The 23,314-nt window shown below is 44.7% G+C and overlaps 1 protein-coding gene across 1 annotated transcript; it reads right to left on the reverse strand.

The window, feature by feature from the left end:
* Positions 1-319: 319 nt before the first annotated feature.
* Positions 320-22,154, reverse strand: IHO1 (interactor of HORMAD1 1). Its single transcript, XM_035337950.1, has 8 exons — positions 22,121-22,154; positions 21,764-21,834; positions 13,738-13,897; positions 12,261-12,418; positions 10,345-10,393; positions 9,579-9,666; positions 2,521-2,624; positions 320-1,742 (listed from the first exon to the last, which is right to left on the reverse strand). The coding sequence occupies exons 2-8, from the start codon at positions 21,817-21,819 to the stop codon at positions 537-539; spliced, it is 1,821 nt and encodes a 606-aa protein (XP_035193841.1). The 5' UTR covers positions 21,820-21,834; positions 22,121-22,154; the 3' UTR covers positions 320-536.
* Positions 22,155-23,314: the final 1,160 nt, after the last annotated feature.

The following is a 23,314-nucleotide window of genomic DNA, read 5'->3' on the forward strand; positions in this document are numbered from 1 at the left end:
ACCAAAACAGAGACTACGAGTGAAGAGCAGAGCTAAAGCCTCCAGCTGCAAAGATATTATTCCATACATCTAGACGAAAAGTTTGGAGGAGATCTAAGTGCTCGGTCTGGTAGCAGAGAATCAGCGGTGTGTCTGTGATCTGCCAGCTGGTTCCTCCCCGCTGAAGGTCTCCGCAGACACTTCTTTGCTGCATAAATACAGCCGTAACCACAGCCCGAGGCATTCCTGCTGGTGGCAGGGGATAAAATAATACAGATCCACGCAGCTTTCCAAGCCATAGAAGACCTTCCCTCAGCTCCCACGTAGTCCCTGACAATATCTCCAAGCGCGCAGTAACATGTCACAGCGTGCCAGGCACAAGCCTTGCTTGTTTCCAAGGGCTGTAACGCACACAGGTCACTCAGCCTTTCTTGCCCGTCCAACAGGAGCTCACTCACCTGCGTGGGATCAAATTCGGGAGACTGAGCAGGTAATGCACCCGGAGGAACAAACTGACTGAGATGGCCATGCCGGCACTGAAAACCAAACAAAACCCCTCAATCAGAGTAATCGCTATCAAAAACTAAGGAGCAGCATTCCGTGCTCTGCTGGGGCAGCACATTGCCAGGACATGGCTGATTGGAGCCTGAAGAGCAGCTCATCTGCTTTCCACTAGTTGTGCTGCACAGGGACAACACATTCTCCTGGGGAGAGGAATCCCAGAAATTCCTCTTTGCACTGGAAACGATCACTCTCTTCTTGTTTTCCAAATTTCTCTTTGTTTTGTCTGCAAGCTGTTGCACGCCTTTACTGGAGCATGGCACAGGTAGGAAATTCCTTGTAAGCCTCGGCTGAGCACTGCCGAGCATCTGTTGACTGGGAGCTGAAGAAACCGGGTTAGAGTTTTCTAAATTGAGAGCAACCGTGTATCTGGGAAAGCATTTTTTTCTGGAGCTTCCCAAAGCAATAATCCTGTTTGCCCTTACTTGCTTCAGCCCACCGTCAGCACCTCTAGAGAGCTCTCCTTTCCTCTTGCTGGAGTATGTTTTCTTCCTCTCCATTATTTTATTCCAAGGGATCCTTCCTGACTTCTGCTTTGCTTTGTTCCCTACAGCTACATTCTCCAGCTCATGCTCTGTGGATGAGTTCCCGTCTCTTTGCCCGGGCATGTTGTTTTGTACAAAAATGTGGCAAACCTGAGGCTGCCTCTGTTGCGATGGTGTCGCATTTTTAATTCCTATAGTGCTCCTCCTGATCGCCTTCCTCAGAGGAGTTAGCAGAGCCGCTTCCTGCGCTATGGGGCAGTGCTTCTTCCGACTCCCCCCAGGACACTGATTGTTAGCACAGCACATACAGGGATGGGTGGCACAGCTCTGTGGTCCCAGAACAGCTGTGCTGAGGTCTCTCCCAGGTGTCCCGTCCACGGTGGGCTGGCTCCCCACGGGCAGGACTTCGTGCTGGGACAGACCTGAGGAGGTGCAACCCGCCCTGCCTCGGCAGCGCAGACAGTGCTCTGTCTCCTGACGTGAGGCACAGCCCTGGCATGTGCCAGGGGAGGTCTGAGAAGAGTCATCCGCCATCCGAGGGGGGGCTCTGGCACTGGACATGAATGTGTGCAGCTCAGCTAAGGCACTAGGGAACTTCAAGGAGCCTAGTTCTTCACACAGCTTCAGGTGCTGATCGCTCAGCTGAGCCGGCAGCGACTCCAGGCTCTCCTTCAGCTGCTGGACACTGGATTTCACATCTGAAATCCCCATGTCTTTCTGGGGAAGCAGGGAGCAGAGCAGAAGCAGTAAACAACACATTAGAAGGTACAATAACAGGATTCACAGAAGAAACTTTTGGTTCTATGCATCGGTGAGATCCCTTAAATCGGGTACCAGCCCAAAGATTAGCAATTTGCACCCCCCTGTGTAACACGTATCTCAAACTGTCCCACAGCAGTGGCAGGTTTGGGACTGGGGCACACTCCTAACCCCCCGTGGTGCCCCTCTCGCAGAGCATTGCCCTCTCATGTGCTGGCATGTCACAGCCTTGCCAAAAGCAATTCCTCCAGCAGGGTCTTTGAAAAAAAACAGACCAGTCTGGGAGGTCTCCAGTTCGCTCTTTTGTCTCTGCCACACACTTGTTCTTTCCTGACCTCTTTTCTCCTCCCTCTGGGAAGCCAAAGGAAGGAGGCACCACACTTCTGCGAGATGCCCTCCCTTCACAGGCATCAACTCCTCCAGCAAAGGCATGTGCCAGCGTGAGAAAGCTGTGCCTCATCGTGTGCCTGCCACGACAGGGCACTGTTGGGCTCCCTCCTAAATGACCAGGATTTCATCAGAGCTTACAGCACTGGGAGCGGGCTCTTGGGTAAGCATCAGTCAGTAGCTGGCCTAGAATTAGCATTTTAATATGTCTTTCCCTCTTCATTATAATAGGAGCAGTCTACTTTATAATCCTCTATCTGAAGACAATTTAATATTCAGTTAATATTTTGAAGAAATTGGAGAAATTCAGACAGCAGATTCAGAATAAAAGATTAATTTCTCCACTTACGGCTGCAAGTCTCCTCTCCATCTCCAGCAGCGCCTGCTCCATTTGGCTTTTATCTGCCAGGGCTTTCAGCACCAACTCACTGTGACTTTGAAGAGCATCTTGCACTAAACAGGCAAATCAATAAAAAACACATTTGGCCTTTCATTTGTAAATGTGAATAAAGTACTATCAATACTATTGCTACTTCCTCCACGGCTTGGCATGAAATACTTCACTGTGCTGTGCAACCGCAGCGAGTCGCCAGCTGAGATCTCCCCAAGCACCAAGCAGTGAACAATAGGGTGCATGTTTAATGCCAAGCACTTGAAATTTATAAGATGCTGAGTACAGGCCAAACCTCATTTACTGTGTTCTATTAATATGGCAGCCGGAGATGAAAGGCTACGCGAAGCTGGGAAACTTTGGTTGGTTCAAGGCAAGGAAGGACGAGGCTTCTTGCCTGTGTGGTGTGCTGGGAGAGGGACCCACGTGGGACTGGCTGAGCCCCGCATAACTGACCCCCTTCTGTGGCACAACTGGTAGGCGGTTTCGTTAGACGATTCGGCAATATTACCCTCCCTGTAAGCTGCAGTTATTCTGACTGTAACCACTCGTGCGCCTAGCACACGACATGGCAGGAGCACGGTTCACAGCTTACACGGCGGTGACAAATCCTGAGCAGTCTTACAGTCTGCCTTTAAAGCCGTACATCACGAAGCACAGAGTTCACCAAACACACCTGGTCTTCCCTTTGGACAGCGCAGGGAGGTGTGTGCGGATGATGTGGCTGGGCAGGAACGTTTGCGGGTTGTAACAGAACAGGATGCAAAGCACTCCTGCAAAAACAAAGCCTTCCTGAGCCAACTGGCTGCGATAACTGAAACTCTGCAGTCCTGGACTGCCACTGGGTGCCTGAGAGAGATCCGCGCAAAGCCCGTGTTCCAACAAGTGGCTACAAGAGCTCTGCAATTAATTAATCCTCTTTTTCTCCAAATCCAACATGTTTGATTGACTTTGGTGTCTGCGGCGATAAGAGCCCAGCTGAAGCTGTTCCTGCACGTGGAGCATTTATCTCAGCTCCTCAGGGTGGCTCTTCTCACCCCGGAGAGGCGTGCTCACACACTGCAGAGCCGCAGAGCGCTCGGGATCTCTTCCCCTCCTGCCCAGCTATTTTCATTAAGCTTGCAGGGACTTAATTATCTCAGTGAGCTCTGCCCTTCTGTCAAACTCTTGATGGAATTGGCCAAAGAGTTAAAAACTATTAGGGAGAGACAGACAGAAAGTACTTGTACAAGCTTTGGTTCTGTAAAAAAAAATAAAAAAAATCAGGGACGTTTTTAAAAGGTACATTTGGGAAGGAAGAAAAGGAAGAGATCTGAGCAATTATGGGCTTACTAGTTTGTTCTCATATTGTTCAAGGTTTTAGGCTAGACCTTAAAGGAAAGAGTAATCAAAGATAGGGAGGAAAATGGAATAAAACGGAACAAGACTTTATAAAAGGCAGATTGTGCCTGACTAATGTAATACCCTGTGATAAGATAGGTGACTTTTTAGACAAAGGCAATGCAGCGCCTTTGTGCAGATTCAGACAAAGCTTTTCATCATGTAATATGAAAAAAGCTGAGAAAAATTGTGAGGGGCACAAAGCCTCGATTAAAGGGAAAAAATCAGCTCCTGAGAGGAGGGGAAAATGCAGCTCTGGGAGCACTGCTCGTGGGCCAGTCGTGCCTAAATCTGCTGTGGTCACTGGGTACAGGAGCCAGAAGGGCACTCGGGCAGCTAGCAGGTGGCACAAAGCAGCGTGCCAGACCCAGGAGCTGCAGACCGGGCGAGATATGGCACTGCAGCGTGTGGAGGTGCACAAGCTCTGCCTGCCAGGAGCTTCTGTGCAAGCACGGTGCGGCTGGAAGCCTGTGCACAGTCCTGGCCATCTACGTGCAAAGAAAAATAGATTGAACTGGGACACGTGCGGAGAAAAGCTACTAGATAATTAAGTGCTTAGATGATAATCTCCTCTTATGAAAGGAGATTGAAAGCGTTGGGCTTATTCAGCCTCATGAAACGGGAGTCCGGTGCTGGAGGGGCTGGCAGGCACAGCAGGGCCAATGCTCGAGAGACTGGTGGCTTGCAAGAGCTCTCTCCAGGCAGCAGAGATCCTGCATGCCTGGGGATATTTCATATTCACTCGTCTTCCTCCAAAGCAGTGATGCTTGGGCATGCTGCTGTCCTCTGGGAGGAGGAACCCTGCGGCTGCCCTGGCCGTGCATCTTCCTCCCAGGCTTCGAGTTAAATGCTGCCTGGACGTGGCTCGGGGAGAACTGCACCGCCTCAGCACGGCCATCACCTTGTTCTCCACAGAGCATGGCTTATTTCTGAGGATTACCTGCACATACTTAACTAATAAGCAAGCTGGTCCTGCAGGCGATTCAGTTGCCCCTGCTTGCTCTCTCTGCAGATTTTTAAGCTTCTGCTCTTTTGTCCTGACAGATGTAGATGTTTTAATACATCAATGGGGGAAGGTTGTGACTTGCAGGATGGGTTTGTAATGGTGGGGTGAATGTTTCAGCGGGCCCTCACAGACTTTGCATCTCCCTGCTTAGACCTGAGGGGTACCTGCAGTCAGAGAGCAGGTTTTGGGAGCCTGCCAGCCCCTCCAGGCCTGCAGTCCTACCAAGAGGACAAAAGCAGCAGTGACTGAAGCAGGGAACTCCCTCCCATCACGTCAGCGTGTTCCAGCTGTATGCAGCGCGGATACAGCAAGGCTTACCTCCACACACTGCTCTTCCCCGTACGCTAAATTTTAATTCGGAATTATTTTTAAAACTTTCTGATTTCCCTAGCCTGCCTGTTCTTCTACAACATGGTATCCTCGGTCTATAAATAGCACTGCATCCACTGGGCTTGTGATCTGCGTATACGTTTGACTCAGCACAGCGTGCTGCAGGCAAGCTACCAACAGCCAGCCTTTTGGATGTGCCTCATTTGTACGTGTAGGAGTATTCTGCAGGAAAAAAAACAACACCTTGGTACAGAGGAGAGGCACTCTCCTTCCCTCTCTGGCTTCCACACCGAGGAGTGTTCAGACTTGTCAAACGTTATTAAACAAAACAAAAACGGGGGTTGATCTAGAATGAAAAAAAAAAAAGGCATTGAGGTTGCCCAGCCAGATCAGATCAAGGACCCTGTTAGTCAAATCTCTTGTCTTTAAAATGATCAAGAACAGCTGCTTCAGAGCAAGTTTTCTTCAAATAAACCCTGCAGCAGATAGTTATTGAACAACTCAATCATAGAGGAAAAATCTTTACTCGGTTAACGGGTGGATTATGCACGGGCTTGTGCCTCTCCTCTAAGGTATTTTACTCTAAACAAAACAGTTTTTTACAACCTGGAACATCGCAGTACTTGGATTTGCTGTACCATTGTCTTTGACTGCCACTGGCTTACAGTAGTAACATAAGGAATGTGAAATCTGTCAGATTGTGAAATGTGAAATCTGTCAGAAATCTGTCCTGGTGGGCCCACCGAGCGAGCCCACCCTGCCGCCCGGTGCTGCAGAGCCTTCCCAGCAAATCCGCCTGCTCTGGGGTGCAGCTGCACTCCCAACAGCTGAAAATTACAGGCTGAGCAGCCGCAGGAGGGAGTGTCGGTCTCCAGCCTAGGAATATTAAGCACCAACTGCTTCTGATGCCTATCTATCGTTGTCTCTGCCATTCATCCTGAGGTCGGAATGACAGCACAGAGGCTCTAAATAACACTTGGGGGGAGGTTGGTTCCCCGTGCCATGGTGCAGCAGGGGACATGGGAGGTGGTATAAACCTGGTGAGACACGGGCAGCAGAAACAGCTGAAGAGCTTGGGAGAGCACTGAGCTTTCTCCATAGGCAGTAACAGAGCTGCAGACGTTTAGAGTGTCACAGCTGCATCCTGCAGGCATACCCAGAGTGGTTGGCTGCCAGGTTTGTGCCTGCTTAGGCTGGGTCCCCTTCCACAGCACAGGAGAAGACAGCTGCAGCAGCAGCCTCTGGGGTAGGCAGCCTCTGACCTCCGCCTGCTTCACAGCAGATTGCTGTCCTTCTACAGCCTGAAGTCCTGAGGTGTCACGCTGGTGGGTTCAGCGTTTACCAAGACAACTACACATCCTCCTGACATCCATGCCAAGGCCGTGCTGGAGTCTGGTTAAGTTCCTCACCTCAACAACTTTCACTGCCGGTCACTGCATGGCTAGCACAGCTGCATGGGAAAGGTGTTTCTTTTAGCAGTCTTCAACCTTTTCACTTTTCAATCGATACAAATGTAGAATGCAAGTGGGCTGCCTGGGTGTCACAGCCCAAACCGCGTTGTTCAGAGTAAATACCGTCAGATCACACCAGTACAAGCACAGCGAATTCCCCTGGAAACCTTGCCAGCAACTTACTGGGCCTGGGGAGTCTCCACGCAAGTCATGTTTGAAAACTGCCCATCAAACGCTGGATTTTGTCAGAGAACTGCATCAGCTCGTACCTCTGTTAGGGAAACATTGCACTTTTTTTTGCCACCGCTGCTGGCAGGAGGGGTGGAGGGCTGTCTGTGGTATGCTTGCCGGGAATATGCTCCCCATTTGTGATGAAGTGTTGCGGAGGACATGGCTGTTGTGAGTTGTCGCAGCTGGAACTGCCAGATACCAGAAAAGCAAAGCAGTTCAGAGAGGGCTGAGCTGTGAAAATCAGGATTTGTATAAAAAATAGAAAGCTTTGATATAAATGTGGGTATATAAATGAAAATGAGGATAATAAAAAAATAAATGAGCTACAGGAGCTGAAACCAGGAAGAGTGAGCAAATGGTGAGCTGGCAAGTCAACCAGATAAACTCTACATAAAGTGGAAAAAGAACAGAGGAGACAGGGTCTGCTTGCTTCTTTACATCCCTGTGCACAGCACACTGAGATGTGGGCAAGGAAGAGAGCAGCTGTGCCTCTGTGGAACCTGCTCAGGCAAATGTTCTCTCATCGCCAGTGCCAGACACAGCTCTATCCACTGTGTGCCTGCACATATGGACAGACGCTCAGAAGAGAACATTTTTTATCTTATTGCACAGCGCACGCCAGTCCAACAGCACTTGGAAATGATTTGGAAATATATTTTGAAAAATATTTTCTGTTTTGTGTGTAGACTCTGCCAAATGTACTTGCTACCTGCTGCTATAAAGGAGGCCTGTGAGACTCCTTGCATGCTCCTAATGAAGACAGACTTGATTTCAAGTTATACCTTTCTTTACTTTGCAGAGCTGTTTGAATGTCCTGGTGTATGACTTCTGTCTCTGAAGAGAGCCTCACCATCTTCTGTATTCATCTTCTGCATGTCAAATTCCCCACTACCAATGATTTAACATCTCCACCTTATCACCTACATCCCACGGTGCTGTATCATCAACCAGCAGTATTCAGTGCTTTATTGGCTCTGAATTTAGTTCTTTATCACCAAATTTAGGAATTTTATACCAAAGGAATTGCCTCAGTTGGGATCTTTTCAAGGAACTAGTGCAGGTATTTATGTGGTGGGAACTTAATTATCCGTCACTGTGATACCAGTGAAATGGCAGTGTTTATCAGCAATTAACCAGTGACAGATGAACCTCCCCAGAAATATAAAAAGAACAACATTGGGGAGCGTGTGATGATTTTCATTATATATTCAACATTCTGCAGCATGATACATTACAGAAAGTGCCAATTTTTCTTTTCAATTGCTTTGAAAATCTAGCAGCAGGCACCTCTGGGAGGTTTCTCATTTCATTCAAGGCACATTTATTTAAAATGGTTATGGAGAAGAAACAGGACAGCTGAGCAAATGGTATGGAGGGAAGAGGGGGAATTATGAACAATAAATTTGATTTTCAATGCCATGACAACTATTTCTGTGCAAGATGTATACAAAATTAGGCAAAGCCCTGCCTCAGAGTGGACAAGCTGAGGCAGTGAAGTAATTAGGAGATGGGCAAATGCATAGTAAGAGGCTTATTGTGCTGGCCAAAACAGACAGGTTCTTGCTTATATTAAGGTCCCACCAAGAGCACTGGCCAAGCGCAGCAAGGGAGTGTTCTTAGCAAAACATGCTTGGTATTTCAAATGTACGTGCTACCACAGCCTCGTGAAAAATGCACCGGACTCCATTCTTTTTGCCTGAGAAGGCTGCAGTGACTTAAATGGTATCTGTCAAAGCTGCACTTCATGGAAGCCACATTTTACTGCACAGTCAATATCCTACTGCTTTTGGGAAGGTCTGTTACCGTGATCTCAAAATGTATAATGTGAACTTCTTGCATGTTTTGAAGCTGGCTTCTTGTTCTTGCACAGAGCAGTGCAAGCAGAGAACAGAGTCCTGATAGGGTGTTGATAAAAAATAATGGTAGCATTAAAAATTACTGCACTCTCAAAGGCTCAGATCTAAGCCAAATTAGAAACAATTTCTCTGAAGCACTCTCCCTCAATAAAGACTGCTATGACTAGCCACTTCAGAGACAGAGCTGTACAAAAGTATTTTACATTATTGGCTTTTTTGGGAGGTCACCCTTTCATCACGGTAAAAGTGCATCTCATTACTTGCTTCTTACCTAGGAAGAGCAGTACCAATTTTGCTCATACGTAAAATGTAATCACTTCAAGCATTAAGGGGAGATGGAAAACTTCATACTAACATGAATATTTGAGAAAGCCTTAAAAACTGAAAGTAGACATTCAGGATTTAAATATCTATCTTATTTTTACTGTGTGTTCCATTAGTGTACCAGATGTAGCCTAAAAATGCTCATACCCAGGCAGAACACAAAACCAAAGAGATGCATCTGTCTATATGTGCATGGTGTCTAACCATGCAACGCTTCAGTTCTTTGACATGAGGGCAGAGAAAAGGTAAATGTAACGTAACAAGAATAGAAAAGCAAAGTCCATACTGTGAATAAGTCTTATTTTGCGCTTCTCCCTTATGAGTAGCAGCTGTGAGTGGCATGGCTTGCATAGTTCACCCCAGCCTGGAGACAACACGCGGACATTCAGCAGTTTGACTGTGCCCTCTGCTGTTAACAGAAACACAGAAAGGACTCACGTGTCTTGGAAATGGTTTCTAGATGAACCAAAATGGATTTGTTTCTCAAATTGAACATTTCTTCAAACTTGTCCAAGCACACTTGCAGCTGCAAAAGTGAAGAAAAATGAAAAAAAAATAATAATAATACATTGACTTTTATTTGCGTGCAAAAGCAGCCCCAAATGCCCTACAACAATGACTACAACCCTTTGCTGCAATAAACTGAAAATGGACATTTATCTGTCTCTTGGAAGAGCTTGTCCATCCATTGGTTGCAACCCCAAAGGGGATATGGAATGGCTCAAATGGCTCATAAAGTATTGCAGAAATCTTAAATTATTTTGCAATAAAGATATTAATCTCTAAAAAAGCATTAATAGCATAATCTAATAACTTTTTAAAAGTTATGGAGAGAAAAGACCTTCATCTTCAGACAGTGAGACAGTTTATTTACTTGTTCTTGAGAGCAAGCTACTTTCTTCAGGCACGAGAAAAGAAGAAGTTGTATTTGCAGACAGCCGAAGGCTGTTCCTGCTCCCAAGCCCCAGAGAAATTCCATTGCTGACTCTGAGACAGGGCCCTAAAGGCTGTGACCCTAAGGATTGGCCACAAAGAGGATAGCATGTGAAAAAAAAACATTGACAATTGTTGGTCTACAGTATTTAAGTGTTCAAGATAAACAGTATACCAATTCAAATATCAGCACAGAAAATGAGAGAAGGTGAATGTTCTGCAGCATTTCTAATTCTTCCTTATTCTTGGCTCTGAATTTGAATTAACTTACCCCTTGAAGCCTGTCGTTGATACTGGAAATAAAGGTGCTTAAAACCTCTCTAAAATGGAAAAGAAAAGAAAATAAAAAAATATATATATAATATAAAAAATATAATGTTACTGAAGTAGTTAGAAACTGAAAAGATCACAGTAAACGTGAGACATGAAATACTGCAAGGCATAGTGCGGTGTACAATGTAAACACAGAAATGTGCTTACTTCAGCAGACATAACCCTTTGAAGTCACCTTACTTGTTTTAGAAAAGCACAGATTCTGCTAGGTAGAGTAAGAAATATATATATATAAATAGATATGTATATACACATATATCACATAGAGGTATATACATATTTTTTAACTCTCCCAGTTTTGGCGCAGCATTTCTGCCTCTCCCAGAAGTTTCTGAAGGCATTTACACAAGTGCCTGTTAGCTGCTGGGGTGTTACCACGGCACTATCTACTCCAGAAGGACCCAGCCTTGGTGGAGGTGACGTGCCAGTTGCTGAGATACATGAGTATTATATTTGGTCTAAAATAACTGTGGGAAAAATGGGCATCAACAAAGCCCAAGCCAGGAAGAACAAATACTGCAAATCCTTTTCTCCCGAGATTATGCCTGTGGTTTCTGTTATCCACCCTTTTGAGTTGAGCGAGCCTATCAGGAACCAGGCTATATTCATGATTAACCTATCAAACAAAATGCAAGGACTGTTGCTAAGAAAATGATAACCTATTTCCTCTCTGAAGATTCAGGTCATTTTAAATTGATCATTTATTAATCCAGATTGCAACAAACAGAAAGGTGGAGGCCAGGTAGAGGCTAATTGTGAGAATTAGGCAGGGCTTCTGAAATACTTCTAGCCTTAGGAGAGGAAGATGTTCATTCTAATAGTCAAGCTTGTGGGGGATATAAATGGATAAATTACACATTTACCTCTGTAAAGATAATATAGTTATTTATGTAAACATGGTTCTAATCTGGGAGTGCATCTGGAGTGCAGAAAGAAGCATAATTAATATAAAGAAGAAATAAAGGATAACTAAGAGTTCTGACTAAACATTTAAAACTGTGTGTCCATTCCTCATAATTCACTTACAAAAATCTTCCTCTTCTCTAATAGGCACCAGAGCATCAGATTTTGCATTGTCAGAAGCATAGTGCCCGTTGCAAACGAGAAAGAGATACACAGTCTGATCTGATTAAAGGCTTTTAACAAAAATGTGTTTCACTTTGGATGCTACATTACAAAATGTACAGAGCTAAGAATTATTTATAGGTGCACTGGGGAGCTTGCCATCTTTCATTTTTGAGATTGAAACTCTTAGCTTAATCCTTAAAGTCCTAGAGGACCTACAGGTACATTTAATTCTTAACATCTGACAAAGAGCTCATTAGCAAATTACACTTGTCTGTTCCCAAAAACGCACATACAAAAATCCTGTATACCAGAAAAATTAGAGAGATACGTGCAGCTTTATAACGTTGTAATCATTGCATCTTCCTCTGCACACAAGTATGCCTGGCAATCTCCTCATTTGTCCTCAATGTAAATGTCATCCTAGGAGTCCCTTTTATACAGTCTATAAAATTTTGAGAAATATGGTCTGTCACAGAGGAAAAAAAAACAAACAACCAACACAATAAAACCATTGCTGATTAGATAAAGAAGACAAAGGTAAATTCAGGTTATAGTTTTGTTGTTCCTTGTGGCTTATGGCTGAAAGCATTACATAACTCATCACAAGTAAATGCTATTCTCTCATCCTGTGACTCTTTCCAATCAGAGATTATCTAAAACCTGAAAAGACACTTTTCTTGGAGAAATCTGCAGCTACGTCATGTGTGACTTTTAAGAGGAGAAAGAGGAGCTGCAGGGGATGATAACAGATTTCACAGAAAGAATTTGCAATGGATGACTACGTACCGATCATATTTGTCCTTTATTTTGTTCTTATTCACTTCAAAATTTTCCAGGACACTTTTCCCTCTTCCTGCACCAAAATTAAGCAAGCCTTTTTCTCTTGTATCTTCATCAAATAACTGTGGTTTTGTCTGGTATTTAGTGAAAATACTGGGCTCGCTCTGTTGCACAAAAGAAAGAAAAATGTTGAAGTATAAAAATAATCAGAACATTAATTATCAAGAACTCTTTGTGTACCAAGTGCTTTGCAGACAGAGGGTTCACAGTGATTGGACGTGACAGATTAGATCGGGTGAGGAGATCAAGAATTTGATGAGATTATTGTTCCCTTAGTGTGCCTAGTTTGATCAGCTCCCTCTGGAACTGAAATTCAGGCTGAATTTCTTCAGACCCAGGGCTTTTCCATCATCCTGACTGTTTTCAGTTGGTTGCAATCATCAGTTGCACAGATTTTTTCCCCTGTATGCTCACACAGACACTATAAAACAATTTCAGGGTGCTCCCTGTCCATTAATCTAAAGGAAACCCTATTGAATTTCCTTCTGGGTGACATCATTTGCTGCCAAGCGGCAACATCATCAGGCTGTAGCTGTTTTTCACATGCTCTGATATACATTTCAGAACAAGAAAATAACTTTAGTATGAAAGCAGTAAAGACCTTCTTCATTCTATAAACTTTCCAGACACTTTGTGACCAAAATAGAAATGCCTTTTCCTTAAAGCATAAGAAAATGAAAATTTTGTTAAATTGTTTTCTTTCATCCTGAAGAGTGAGTTTCCTTTCCTGCATCTGATGAAAAGACAGACATTTAAAGGACAAGATCTTTAGCAAAACGCAGGGGACAACAGACAGGATCTGGAACTGAACGCTGCCTAGGGCCACAGAGCTGGCACGACTGCTCTTTCCTAATCTTTGCTCTCAGGTGTCTTTATTTGGATCTGCTGGTATCTGCTAGTGGTGCAGGAACTATTTTAGTGAGGCTGGTAACATCAGAGGCCACATGCTATAGGAGAAAGATTTTGAGCTTAGAAGCTCTTCATCTAAAGTCATTTAAGCATCTGCCATAAAAACAACCCAGCAAGGTAACCTTCAGGGAATGGAATTAAATGCTGACCACCTCTGTCATTCTTGCAGAAAGCTAATAAACACAGTATTGTTCAAAGAGGGAATAGATGAAATATTCTATCTTAGCTAGCTAGTCTAAAGACAGTAAATTGAGAACAATTTCACATTATGTTGTATCGAAAATGTGATCAAAGAAAATGGTACCTCTCCCAATAATAGTCGTATCAATATTTCTTTTCACCAACCAGGCTGCTATTTTGTCTAGTTACAGTAAATATGTACTCTTCTTACTGTATCAGAAGATAACTTGATTTCAGCAGGCTCAGCCAATTTTGCCACCCGCTTTCAGTATTTTCTGTTAATTCGGACGGCGGCTGTGTGTCTGTGCAGGGCTGAGCAGGGAGCAACACTCACGTCCTGGGAGTTGTGCTGTCCCAGCTGCGTGCCCAGCTCCAGCGGTGCCGCTGCCGACTGCACGTTCTCCGGGCAGAACTGGGAGCCGAAGAGCAGCTGAGAATCACTCAGACTCGAGTAGTCACTGGGAGCACTGCTCCGGACAGAAAACTTGTTAGGCCTGAAATGGGACAGAGTGTGTTGTGAGTGAATCTTGCTTTTCCCTGAGTGTCACCCAAATAAACCCTTCCCAGCTAGCCTTGACTTTGTGCTATGTTTCTCTCTTTCTGTTCCCCTTCACAGACACAGCTCCTGCCATTTTACCCTCCAGCACTGTGGTACGATGCCAGGTTCCCCCAGGAACCAGGTTTCCCCACTGACTGTACTGCTTTTTGTGCTGTCAGAGCCTGCCTTCAATTTTTTGCTGGCAAAGATGGAGACTTCGTCATTTTTCATATTCCATTGCTCCACATTTACAAGTCAGATGAACTGCTTAGGCTAGGTCCACATGTACGAAATACCGGTCCAGGCTTACACTCCCCAAATTAAGCTAACAAAATGCAAGAGATGCCTTTGGTCCTGTTTCTCAGTATCAATAGATGAAATCCGTTCTTCCACCTCATCCACCTGTGCCACTGCACAAAGCCTTACCCCAGCCCTCCCACAGGAATAAAAATCTCACCATGTAACAATTTCTAAAAAGGGTCAAGAAAGAACCAAACTGAATTAATTAAAATCCAAAGTTTCGCTAATAAATCACAAGGACTTTCTTCTGATCAAGCCTGGCAAAACAGTGTTAAATGGAACGGAATTAGAGATGAAAATTGATGAAAGAGACTCTTAGGCAGACTCTTCCATAACAAATCATATAACTAAAGTAAAAGAGCAGGAGACTAATTCGTGTGTCTAACAAAAGATGATCACCCCAACATTTATAAGCAGTGACGTGTTCGGTTTAATCCCCACTTTTGGAAGGAGCCCAAACACCATACACACAAAAGGGAGAGGGTTTAGTGGGAGCATTTGAACTGCGCAGCCTCCCTCTTCTTCACAGAGCGGTGTCAGCGACAATATCACATTAATACTTCTGGCTTTGTGCTCACCGAGTACACTGAGCTGCGGTCAAAAATAGACAGATGAGGTATGAGTTTGCGGATCCTCAAAAAGTCTGATAAATCTGCCTGAATTCAAAACCTCCCTTGATCTTTCTGCGGGCCCCATATCTACCAAAAGAGAAATCTGAACATAACTTTTACTAGCACGGCTTCCTGTTTCCACCCCAAAAAGAACAAAATAACTCGCTTTAAATCTGCAGCCCGCAGCACATCAGGAAGAGACGTGAGCACGCCGGCTGTCACCACGCCGTGTGGCAGCACCCTGGCCTGCAATGTAGGTGTCACATCTCCTGCACCGGTTTTCTAAATGTGACTTTTTGGCAAGAAAGCTCCCTCTTAGTTCAAGGAAGGGTTTTTACACTCCCCAGGTGCTTTACTGCCAATACACGGTTCCATGACCCCCTTTAAAAGTGTCCGGAGCACCTGGTGAATGCCACATCCCTGCTGTTTGCCCGGTCCCCTCACGGCGCCTGATGGCTGAGCACCGGGCTGAATGCAAGGAGCTCCGCTGCTGACGCTGTGGGGAGCGCTGCAGCTCCGAGGTCTCTGCGAGCTGGGTGACTTCCCAGCCTCACTCTGCACTGACACCATGACCAAAGAAGGCTGTAGACGGCTCTGGAGCCTCATTTTTCTGTCTGAAGTCCCCTCTTGGTGGTTAGTTTAGGAATGATGGCACTTCTGCAAACTATGGGGGGAGACAAACCAGATGTCTCTTTGAGCACATTCCTTCCCCGAGCAACAGATTTCTTTCTCCCTTGCTAAACGCTGCTGGCAATTAATTTGCTAACAAGGCCATCTGGACAAGCCATCAGACCGGCCACGCGTGGGCCAGGCCTACCCGTGACGGTGAGATCAGACAACCACGGATCTCTAGCCACCTGACCATTTCCTTCAGGGCGCTGGGCTGCACGGGTGCGTGACCTGTCCTAAATATAAACCCTTCCTTATAAACAGCGAGGAAACATTCTAGATATTCAATCCCGGTTAGAAGTCCCTCTTAGGTGATGCAATAGTTTATCTCAGGAGAACTTTTAGCTTTCTGCTAAAACGAGCCATTCCCTGAGTCACTCGTGCATTTGTGCCAAGAGTGCTCCTGTGCTGTTTGCACTACTGGATGCACTCAGAGCAAAAAAAAAAAGATGTAGATATGTAGACAAGCGCCATCACAAGCTCTTGTCAGCTCCAGAAGTGCTACATCATACTCTGCTGACCATGGAATGGTTTCCTTTTCCCACCTAATTTAATGCAAGGTATTGCAATAGTGCCAGCTCCGACACTGTCTGTAATATGAGCGTGACCTCAAAAATCTGCAGCCCTCTGCATATCTGGGGAGTCAGCTAGCCCTTCGCAGTCTCAGTTTCCCTGTTGCCAGTGTGAATACCCCTCCCCCGGGAAGCTGGATCTTTTTGGAGCTTGCATTTTTCCGAGTTCCAATCAGCACATCCAAATACTTCGGCGTAACCAGATGTGAACATACCACCTTTCGTTTAAAGGATCTGCCTTGCCCCCGAATAGCTGTCAGATACAACGCCCCAAGAGAAATACAGCACGCAATAAATCCCCTCTTCTCGTGTTCCCAGATGTTCCTTGGGGCATCAACACACTAAAACACGTAACCGTAGTGTCACAGGCCTTATTGGTCTGTAAGAACAATTTTTCCTCTGTTGTTTGGATCCGTCTTTATGTGCCAACACCAAGCTTTAAGAGTCAGTTGGAAAAGCACAGTGAGTCTCCTACAATTTCCAAAATAACATTTATTCGTGGTGCTGCTGTGATTTTATTTAGTTCCATCATCCACCCTGAACCTGTGCCAACATCCCTCCTTTTCTGAAGCTCTGTGGGTGAAGCTCACTTACACCTTCCTGACATATTTCTTCAAAGTGCAGCAAAGCTTCTTTCCCGAAGAAGAAATCTTTTTCTCCTGGTAGCAATCTTGAGCTGTATCAGTGCGATAAAGTTCCTCTTCTCCTGCTTTCTATCCGGAAAATCTCCTAGCCCTTTCTGCTCCTTCTCATTTAGTGACCAGGACTGCATCACGACAAATCCTATTGAAATGCTGGATGCTCCTTTTCACCTGCTCTAGCTCGGAGCTTTATTCTGTGTGTATAGGAACTGTCTCTAGCTCTCCTATGCTGCTCTCGTAGTTACTATTTGCTGCCTGTCAAAGTGTTCAGCAATTAAGCAAGGATCGGCATTTGCTTTGGGTGCAGAGGAGAAACTTTAGCATCCAGGGGGCTTGGAGGAGTTCAAATGAAGGAATTTTAGTTGCTACTGCAGCTTCCAGCCATTTGCCATCACTTTGCTGGAAACAGCATCAGCATAACGTTATTTTTCTGTTCCCTGTCCTCTGGAATTGAATGACCTGCTTGTTGCAAATCGTTCATTTCATTGTTGCATTTGTATCCTAAAAGGAATTTCTACAAACAGATTTTGGCACCGACCCTAATGTATTAACCACAACAGGATCCCTATAGGTTATTCAGCTCAGACACTGCCTCCAGTTTCCAGATTTCAGGCTCAAATTCCTTCCGCTCTTGTTTTAATTCCTCAAGGTCATTTTTACTTTCTATGAGCAGCTCCATTATTCATTCCAACGTGATTCAATAGCACCCAGACATTCCTCACCTTGGAAACCGCGTTAGCTCTTTTGTCCTGAGCAAGGAGCCAGTAGTCGGAGATTTCTGCGGCACAGCCTTGTTTACTTACACAAAATTTATCCCTGGCCACATTAGGAATTAGACATCTGCAGGTAATTTTTTGCCCCCCCCAGCCTGAAGCTGTCTTCCAGCCTGCATGGTACACTCAGTTTCTGATTCCTCCAAGGCTCAGGATTCGTACAGCTGCTCATTCATCGGCGTTGTCTTGGCTGTCTCCATTTTCTGCTAATTCTGGGACCTTAAGGCGACTTCAGAATGTGTGGCTCTGCTATGTGGGATGGAAATTCGTGAAATCATGGATCGAGTAAGGCTGTTAAACTTGGAGGATGTTTCTCAACAGCAGAAATATGACGTAGAGAGCAATGGCCCAAGCAGGCCTCAGCTTACAGCATCCTTTTTGAATGCCTCTTTAATATTTTTATCATGTATTGGCCTTACATGCTCTCTGGCAGGCTTTCTGCTTCTGATGTCTTTGGAAATAGGTTTATTAGTAGTTTTTAAGCCTCTAGCAAGTTACTGTTTTTCACATGAAACAAGAAAATTCTGGTAACTTCTATTTAAAATCATAATATACTGTTTTCTATTTTAATATTTTTAATTATCTTTACTTTCTTAAAAGATACCCTCCCATTTTCAATAGTCTTCTTTACCATGCCATTTAACAGCGTCTCTGGTACCAGTCCATCTCCAGTCTGACCTGATAGCTTGTAGGCATTAGTTCTGTTCTTCAGTATGAGTCTGAATAATGAGGCTCTTCAGTATGAGGTCTAATTAATCTCTGTGCCTCAGGCAAACATTTAACCCTTTTGGCTGTCCCTTTATATTTATTTTAACGAGACTTCTTACTTCTGTGTCAATATCTTTTTTGAAATCAAACATTTCTGTGGTGGATTTTTGTCTTTTGTTGCTCCTGCAGAGATGCTGAGTCCAGTTCATTATTGCCACTTTTACGGCAGCACCACAAGAGTAATATTCTGAACGAGGGTGTTATGCTCCGCTCGAGACCAAGGCAAGATGCATTTGTTCCCTGGGAGTTCCCTGGCTGAGGCGGGTATTTATGGTGCTGAAAATCTAGTTTCAGCATCATGCCCCAGCGATGCTTACCCGGTCGATATAAAGCTAATTGAAGCATCATTGCTTTTGTGACCGCTATTCTCAGGTCCTCTGTGATCCTCCTCCGTGTTCCCTTCTGGCTGGGCAGTCAGCAGTACAGCTCTAATACGACATTTTCCCTAATTAGGTCTGGCATTTCAATCCACAAAAATTGTGTTGTTTGTCGATACACTTAAATTGACTCTAAGCTTTCTCCGCCGTATAGCTGTCACTTTATTGGCCTCACATCCTCCCACTTTCTTAAATAACTGGCACCCTGATATTACAATGTCCAACTAGATAACTTTCCTTCCAGTGAGTTTCTAGGATGTCTATTATGTTATTTGTACACTAAAACAGGTAAAACGAGGACTCTGTTTCCCCCAACCTATCTCTCAGGCTGCCAGCAGTCACAGAGAAGATTATGTGTGCTTGACAGACAGATTATGAATAAAACCCCAAGTCCCCAGTCTGCTGTGAGACGCAGACAGGAAGGAGGTACAAGAGGTGACAGTTCAGAGTAATCTTGGGCTTCTGCAGAAACTCTGTCATGACCTTATTACATCACTGGAGCTCTGCATTTCTCATGGACCTGGTGGCAGCTGTTCGTAACACCCTGCCTCAAACGTGCAAAGAACTAACAGTGTGAGCCGTACCCTGCCAATACTATATGCTGATTTCATGTTTCATCTTAGAAGCTCTCTTAAAAGACAGTATTCTGCAGTTTATACATCATATCCTGCTGTAGTGAGAAAAGTATCTAGTAACAGGAGAAGAGAGCTGGGAGAAGTAATTAACACATTTCCTCCCATCTCAAATACATGCATATACTCCTATGAATAACTTTTTTTGTTTCCTTAGAAAAAGTTAATTTGCTGTCTGAGAACCTTCTCCTTCATCTTAACTCTTCCAAAAGCCCAGCTGCATTTTCAGTAATGCTTCATGGCCTATTGGACCCTCTCAACTCACTTGAAAAAAACGTGGAGTGCTGAGGAGTAGGTGTTAAAATCTTGTCTGTAATTTTCTTCTGCATTAATAAAATCGTTAAAAAGGAAGATCTGGTAGCTGACAGGACGCTTTGGAGGAGGAAGGAATTCAAACAATCCCCTCCCAAACAAGCACCAGTACTTCTTCTACTCATTTCCTTTTATATTACACAATTCCACAGAATGTTATATATATATATAAATTATGTATATATTATACATACATGTACAGACATGTACAACTAAATTTCCCCCAGTTCAGTCTCTGACCAGAATAAAAGTTGCAGGTTTCCAAACCACTGAGACATAATTTCTTAATTCAATTTAAAAATTGCTATAAAAAAATCTGCAGGTACCAAGAAGACAATAGAATTATGCAATGCATGTTTATAAAGACTAAATCATGACAGATATAAACACACTTTTCTCTGAATTGGCTCCCCTTTGACCCTTGCATCTGTGCAAAACTCAATTAATTCATAGGTATATGACAAGCACTTTTATAACGGGAAAGGAAACTGCTATTATGCTTTCATTATCATCCATCATCACGGTAACATCAGGCCACATCAGAGACAGTATGACTAAAACCGTGAGTTTGAACAACAGTTAGTTATATAAGTGGGTTATTTAACTACCAGAGGATCAGACGACCAAATTCATCAATTAGCTTCCTCAGAATTAATCAAGAGATAAATCTGGCTCTATTTTTTAGCAAAGTGATGCAAAGAGTGATACTCTGCTATATAAAAATGTAGCATGTCTTAGCATTTGCTCTCCAGATGTTTAATATAAGTAATATTTGTTGTTTCATTGTACATTATAGATGTGGAGACCTCTAGCTGCTCTTTGACTTCTGCTGGGAAAAAAAAAAATCAGCCATGCAAATAAATGCAGTATATGGAATAATTTTAGTTACGTAATGTGTAATGATATTGCAAATTATGATTCATTTTATCTATCTTTTACACAAGGCAAGAAGGGAACATTTAACTTATCTAATTAGACATGTTGCATAAGATAGGCCATAGGACTTTCCTGAATAAATTCCTGCTTGAAGCACAGAATAGCTTTTAGCAGAGCATCCAGTGTTGATTTTTAAATTCCCTACAACGGTAAATCTATCACAATGTTTAGTAGGCTAAGTATGCAGACACAAACAGAATCACAGAACAGGTTAATTAACCATAATTCACCAGGCCATGACTAACTGCAAATCAATTCTAGATAGATTTCGTTCCCTCAGCGATCCCCAACGCTCCCACCCTTTCTTTGGCAGTACAGTGACCATGCAATTGTGGCAGCGTCTCCAACAAGTCTCTAGAAACAGAAAGCTACAACAAAATGGTGGCTCCTGCTTTTCCAGCTGCTAGATCACTTCCTAGGTTATGTATCTTGGAAAGTTTCCATCTCTTCCTTCCCTAGTACAAGACAAGAGAACAGCCCTAAAATCACCAGAAAGCTGGGAAGCAGGGCAGACATAATGGCTGTTTCTCTTAATCAGCATATCCTGTGTTTGAACCAAACCGAACCACGTTTCACCGTATTGCACCATATTTGCAGGAGTGCCACTTAGCGCAGAAAATATAACCTGCTGTTCCTCAGGATGCCTCTGTTTATAGAACTCGAATCCAAGTAAATGGGCCACTAAAATGTTTAATTTGAGTAAATGCTATTAAACAGCCAAAGCATTGATAATCCCAGAAATGTTTTACATTGGCAGTGCAAGACCTCCAAAATATGTTGTACTATAACCTGTCGCATGTGAGGATGAAGTTCCTTGTATTTACAATTTCCTTGTAATCTTAAGAGAGGTTGTTGTACTTAACAGGCTCTGTGGTATAAACTGTGCACGCTGGGAATCACACAGATCAAACACACAGGCATGCAGTTAGTGCATGCAGCAGGAAAGCGCATTTTATTATTTTTCTAAGGTAGAAAACTCCGGGCCAATGTGGAGAATGCAGAGCCCTTATCAGGAAACATGCAAACGACCTCTGGAATGAACACACCATGAGTGCTGGGATATGTAAGCTGATGGGAAATTGCTGCCTTCTCTGACCCCACTGTACTGTCAAATACCACTTACATGCTTTGTACTGCAAACCCATGGTGTAGCGACCCTGAGCAAAACACAGCCCATCCCAATGGCTCCAGTCTGATAAGCACGAAAATAGCGAAAACATACAGCACTTACCCAGAGGCTGTTGGAGTGCTGAGCATCTCCTTGATGTTCCAGATGTTAAAATTCATTTTTTTCAAGATTGACTGTTAGAAAGGAAAAATACAAGAGCTGTCAATTGCCTGTGTCAGAATAAAACCACCCACAGGGCCACCAGCTGCACCCTGATGGCAGCAGCACCCCACCGGCCTCGTCGCCTTGCAGCCAGGGCATTTTTGGGGCCGGGAGCGAGGGAAGGCTTCCCCTGGGCCCTGTCCCCATGGGATTCATGCACTGCCCAAGCTCGGGACAGTTTGTGCATGTTTCCTCCCTCATCGCCCCCTCTCTGGACATCCCTCCCCACTCCCCAGTGCATGGCCTCCTCCCTCCTACCCGGTGGCTGCAATGTCACGCTGCTGCCCACACTGACAGTAACACTGCACGGAGGAGAAATAAGAAAAAGAGTGAATTCCCCCTTAGGACGGAGCACACCAGCTGCAGGGGGGGACGAGGGGCACCTGCGGCCCCCGGGAGGCCCAGCCAACATGGCTGACATGGCCACCCTGCGCCTGGGCCTGGCGGCTCCCTGCAGGTCCGGGGTGCAACCGGTGTCCAGGTGGGGGGCTCGGGGGTCCCCCCTGATCTGGGCTGTCCCCAGGCAGATGGGGCACCGTTGTTCTGGGTGAAGGGGGTGCTTGGGGCTCAGTGCCCCTGGGCCGGTCCCTAGTGGCAGCCATAGCACACCAGGTGGCTTCGTGCCCAGGGGCTGTGCGGTCTCTTGTGTCAACAGTGCTCTCAGAAATGCAGAACGGCTTAATTTTACCCACTAGTATGACAGAAATAACCCATGATCTAAACATGCCCTGGAGAAAGATTCTCAAGTATGGTTTTACTGGAATTTTTTCATTGCACGTCAGTATCCTCCTCATCTTCGGGAATGGAAAATGGGCATGCTTACTTGCCTGTTTTTCTCTCTTTAATTCAAAGTAATTTTAATGCTGGTTAAACTGTTTGGTCGTCAGTTTTGAGGATGCTCCATAAGCACTAAACCACTGCAGAAATAAGGCTGCTGTAAATTTACAGATAGATTAGAGAAGCTCGTCACATCCCCTTCACGCTCCTCCTGCCTGGAGAGCAAGTTTTAGTGTTAACAGCAGCCTGGAGCTCCGAGGTGTCAAAACAATGCCTGTGTTGTGTGTCATCCCGAACAACAGCAGCGTTGATGTATATATCTGCTTTCCTTAACAAATCCTGCAGAACTGAAGCTTTCACTTAAATAATTCTGGACTTTTACCCATAACAGACTTCTTGGAGCAACTCTGCTGCTTGTTTTTGCTTGTAACTACAGGGCTACATCTGGTATAAATAGCTCAAATTTATCTCCACGGCTTGTTAACTCTCGGCCGTGTGATGATCCAGTGGTGGAAAGATTTTCTAGGACTGAGGCAGAGAATTGCAGGCTGTCTGTGCTCCCACTGCAGTGATCTGATAATGGCCAAGCTGTCAAAGGCTTAAAGCCTAACCTTCCTCCAGAGAGCGCGGCTCTGGGGGACACCTGTGGCTACGGCACTGGTTGAGTGAATAAAG

This window comes from Oxyura jamaicensis, chromosome 12 (genome assembly GCF_011077185.1).
Source record: "Oxyura jamaicensis isolate SHBP4307 breed ruddy duck chromosome 12, BPBGC_Ojam_1.0, whole genome shotgun sequence".
NCBI lineage: Eukaryota > Metazoa > Chordata > Aves > Anseriformes > Anatidae > Oxyura > Oxyura jamaicensis.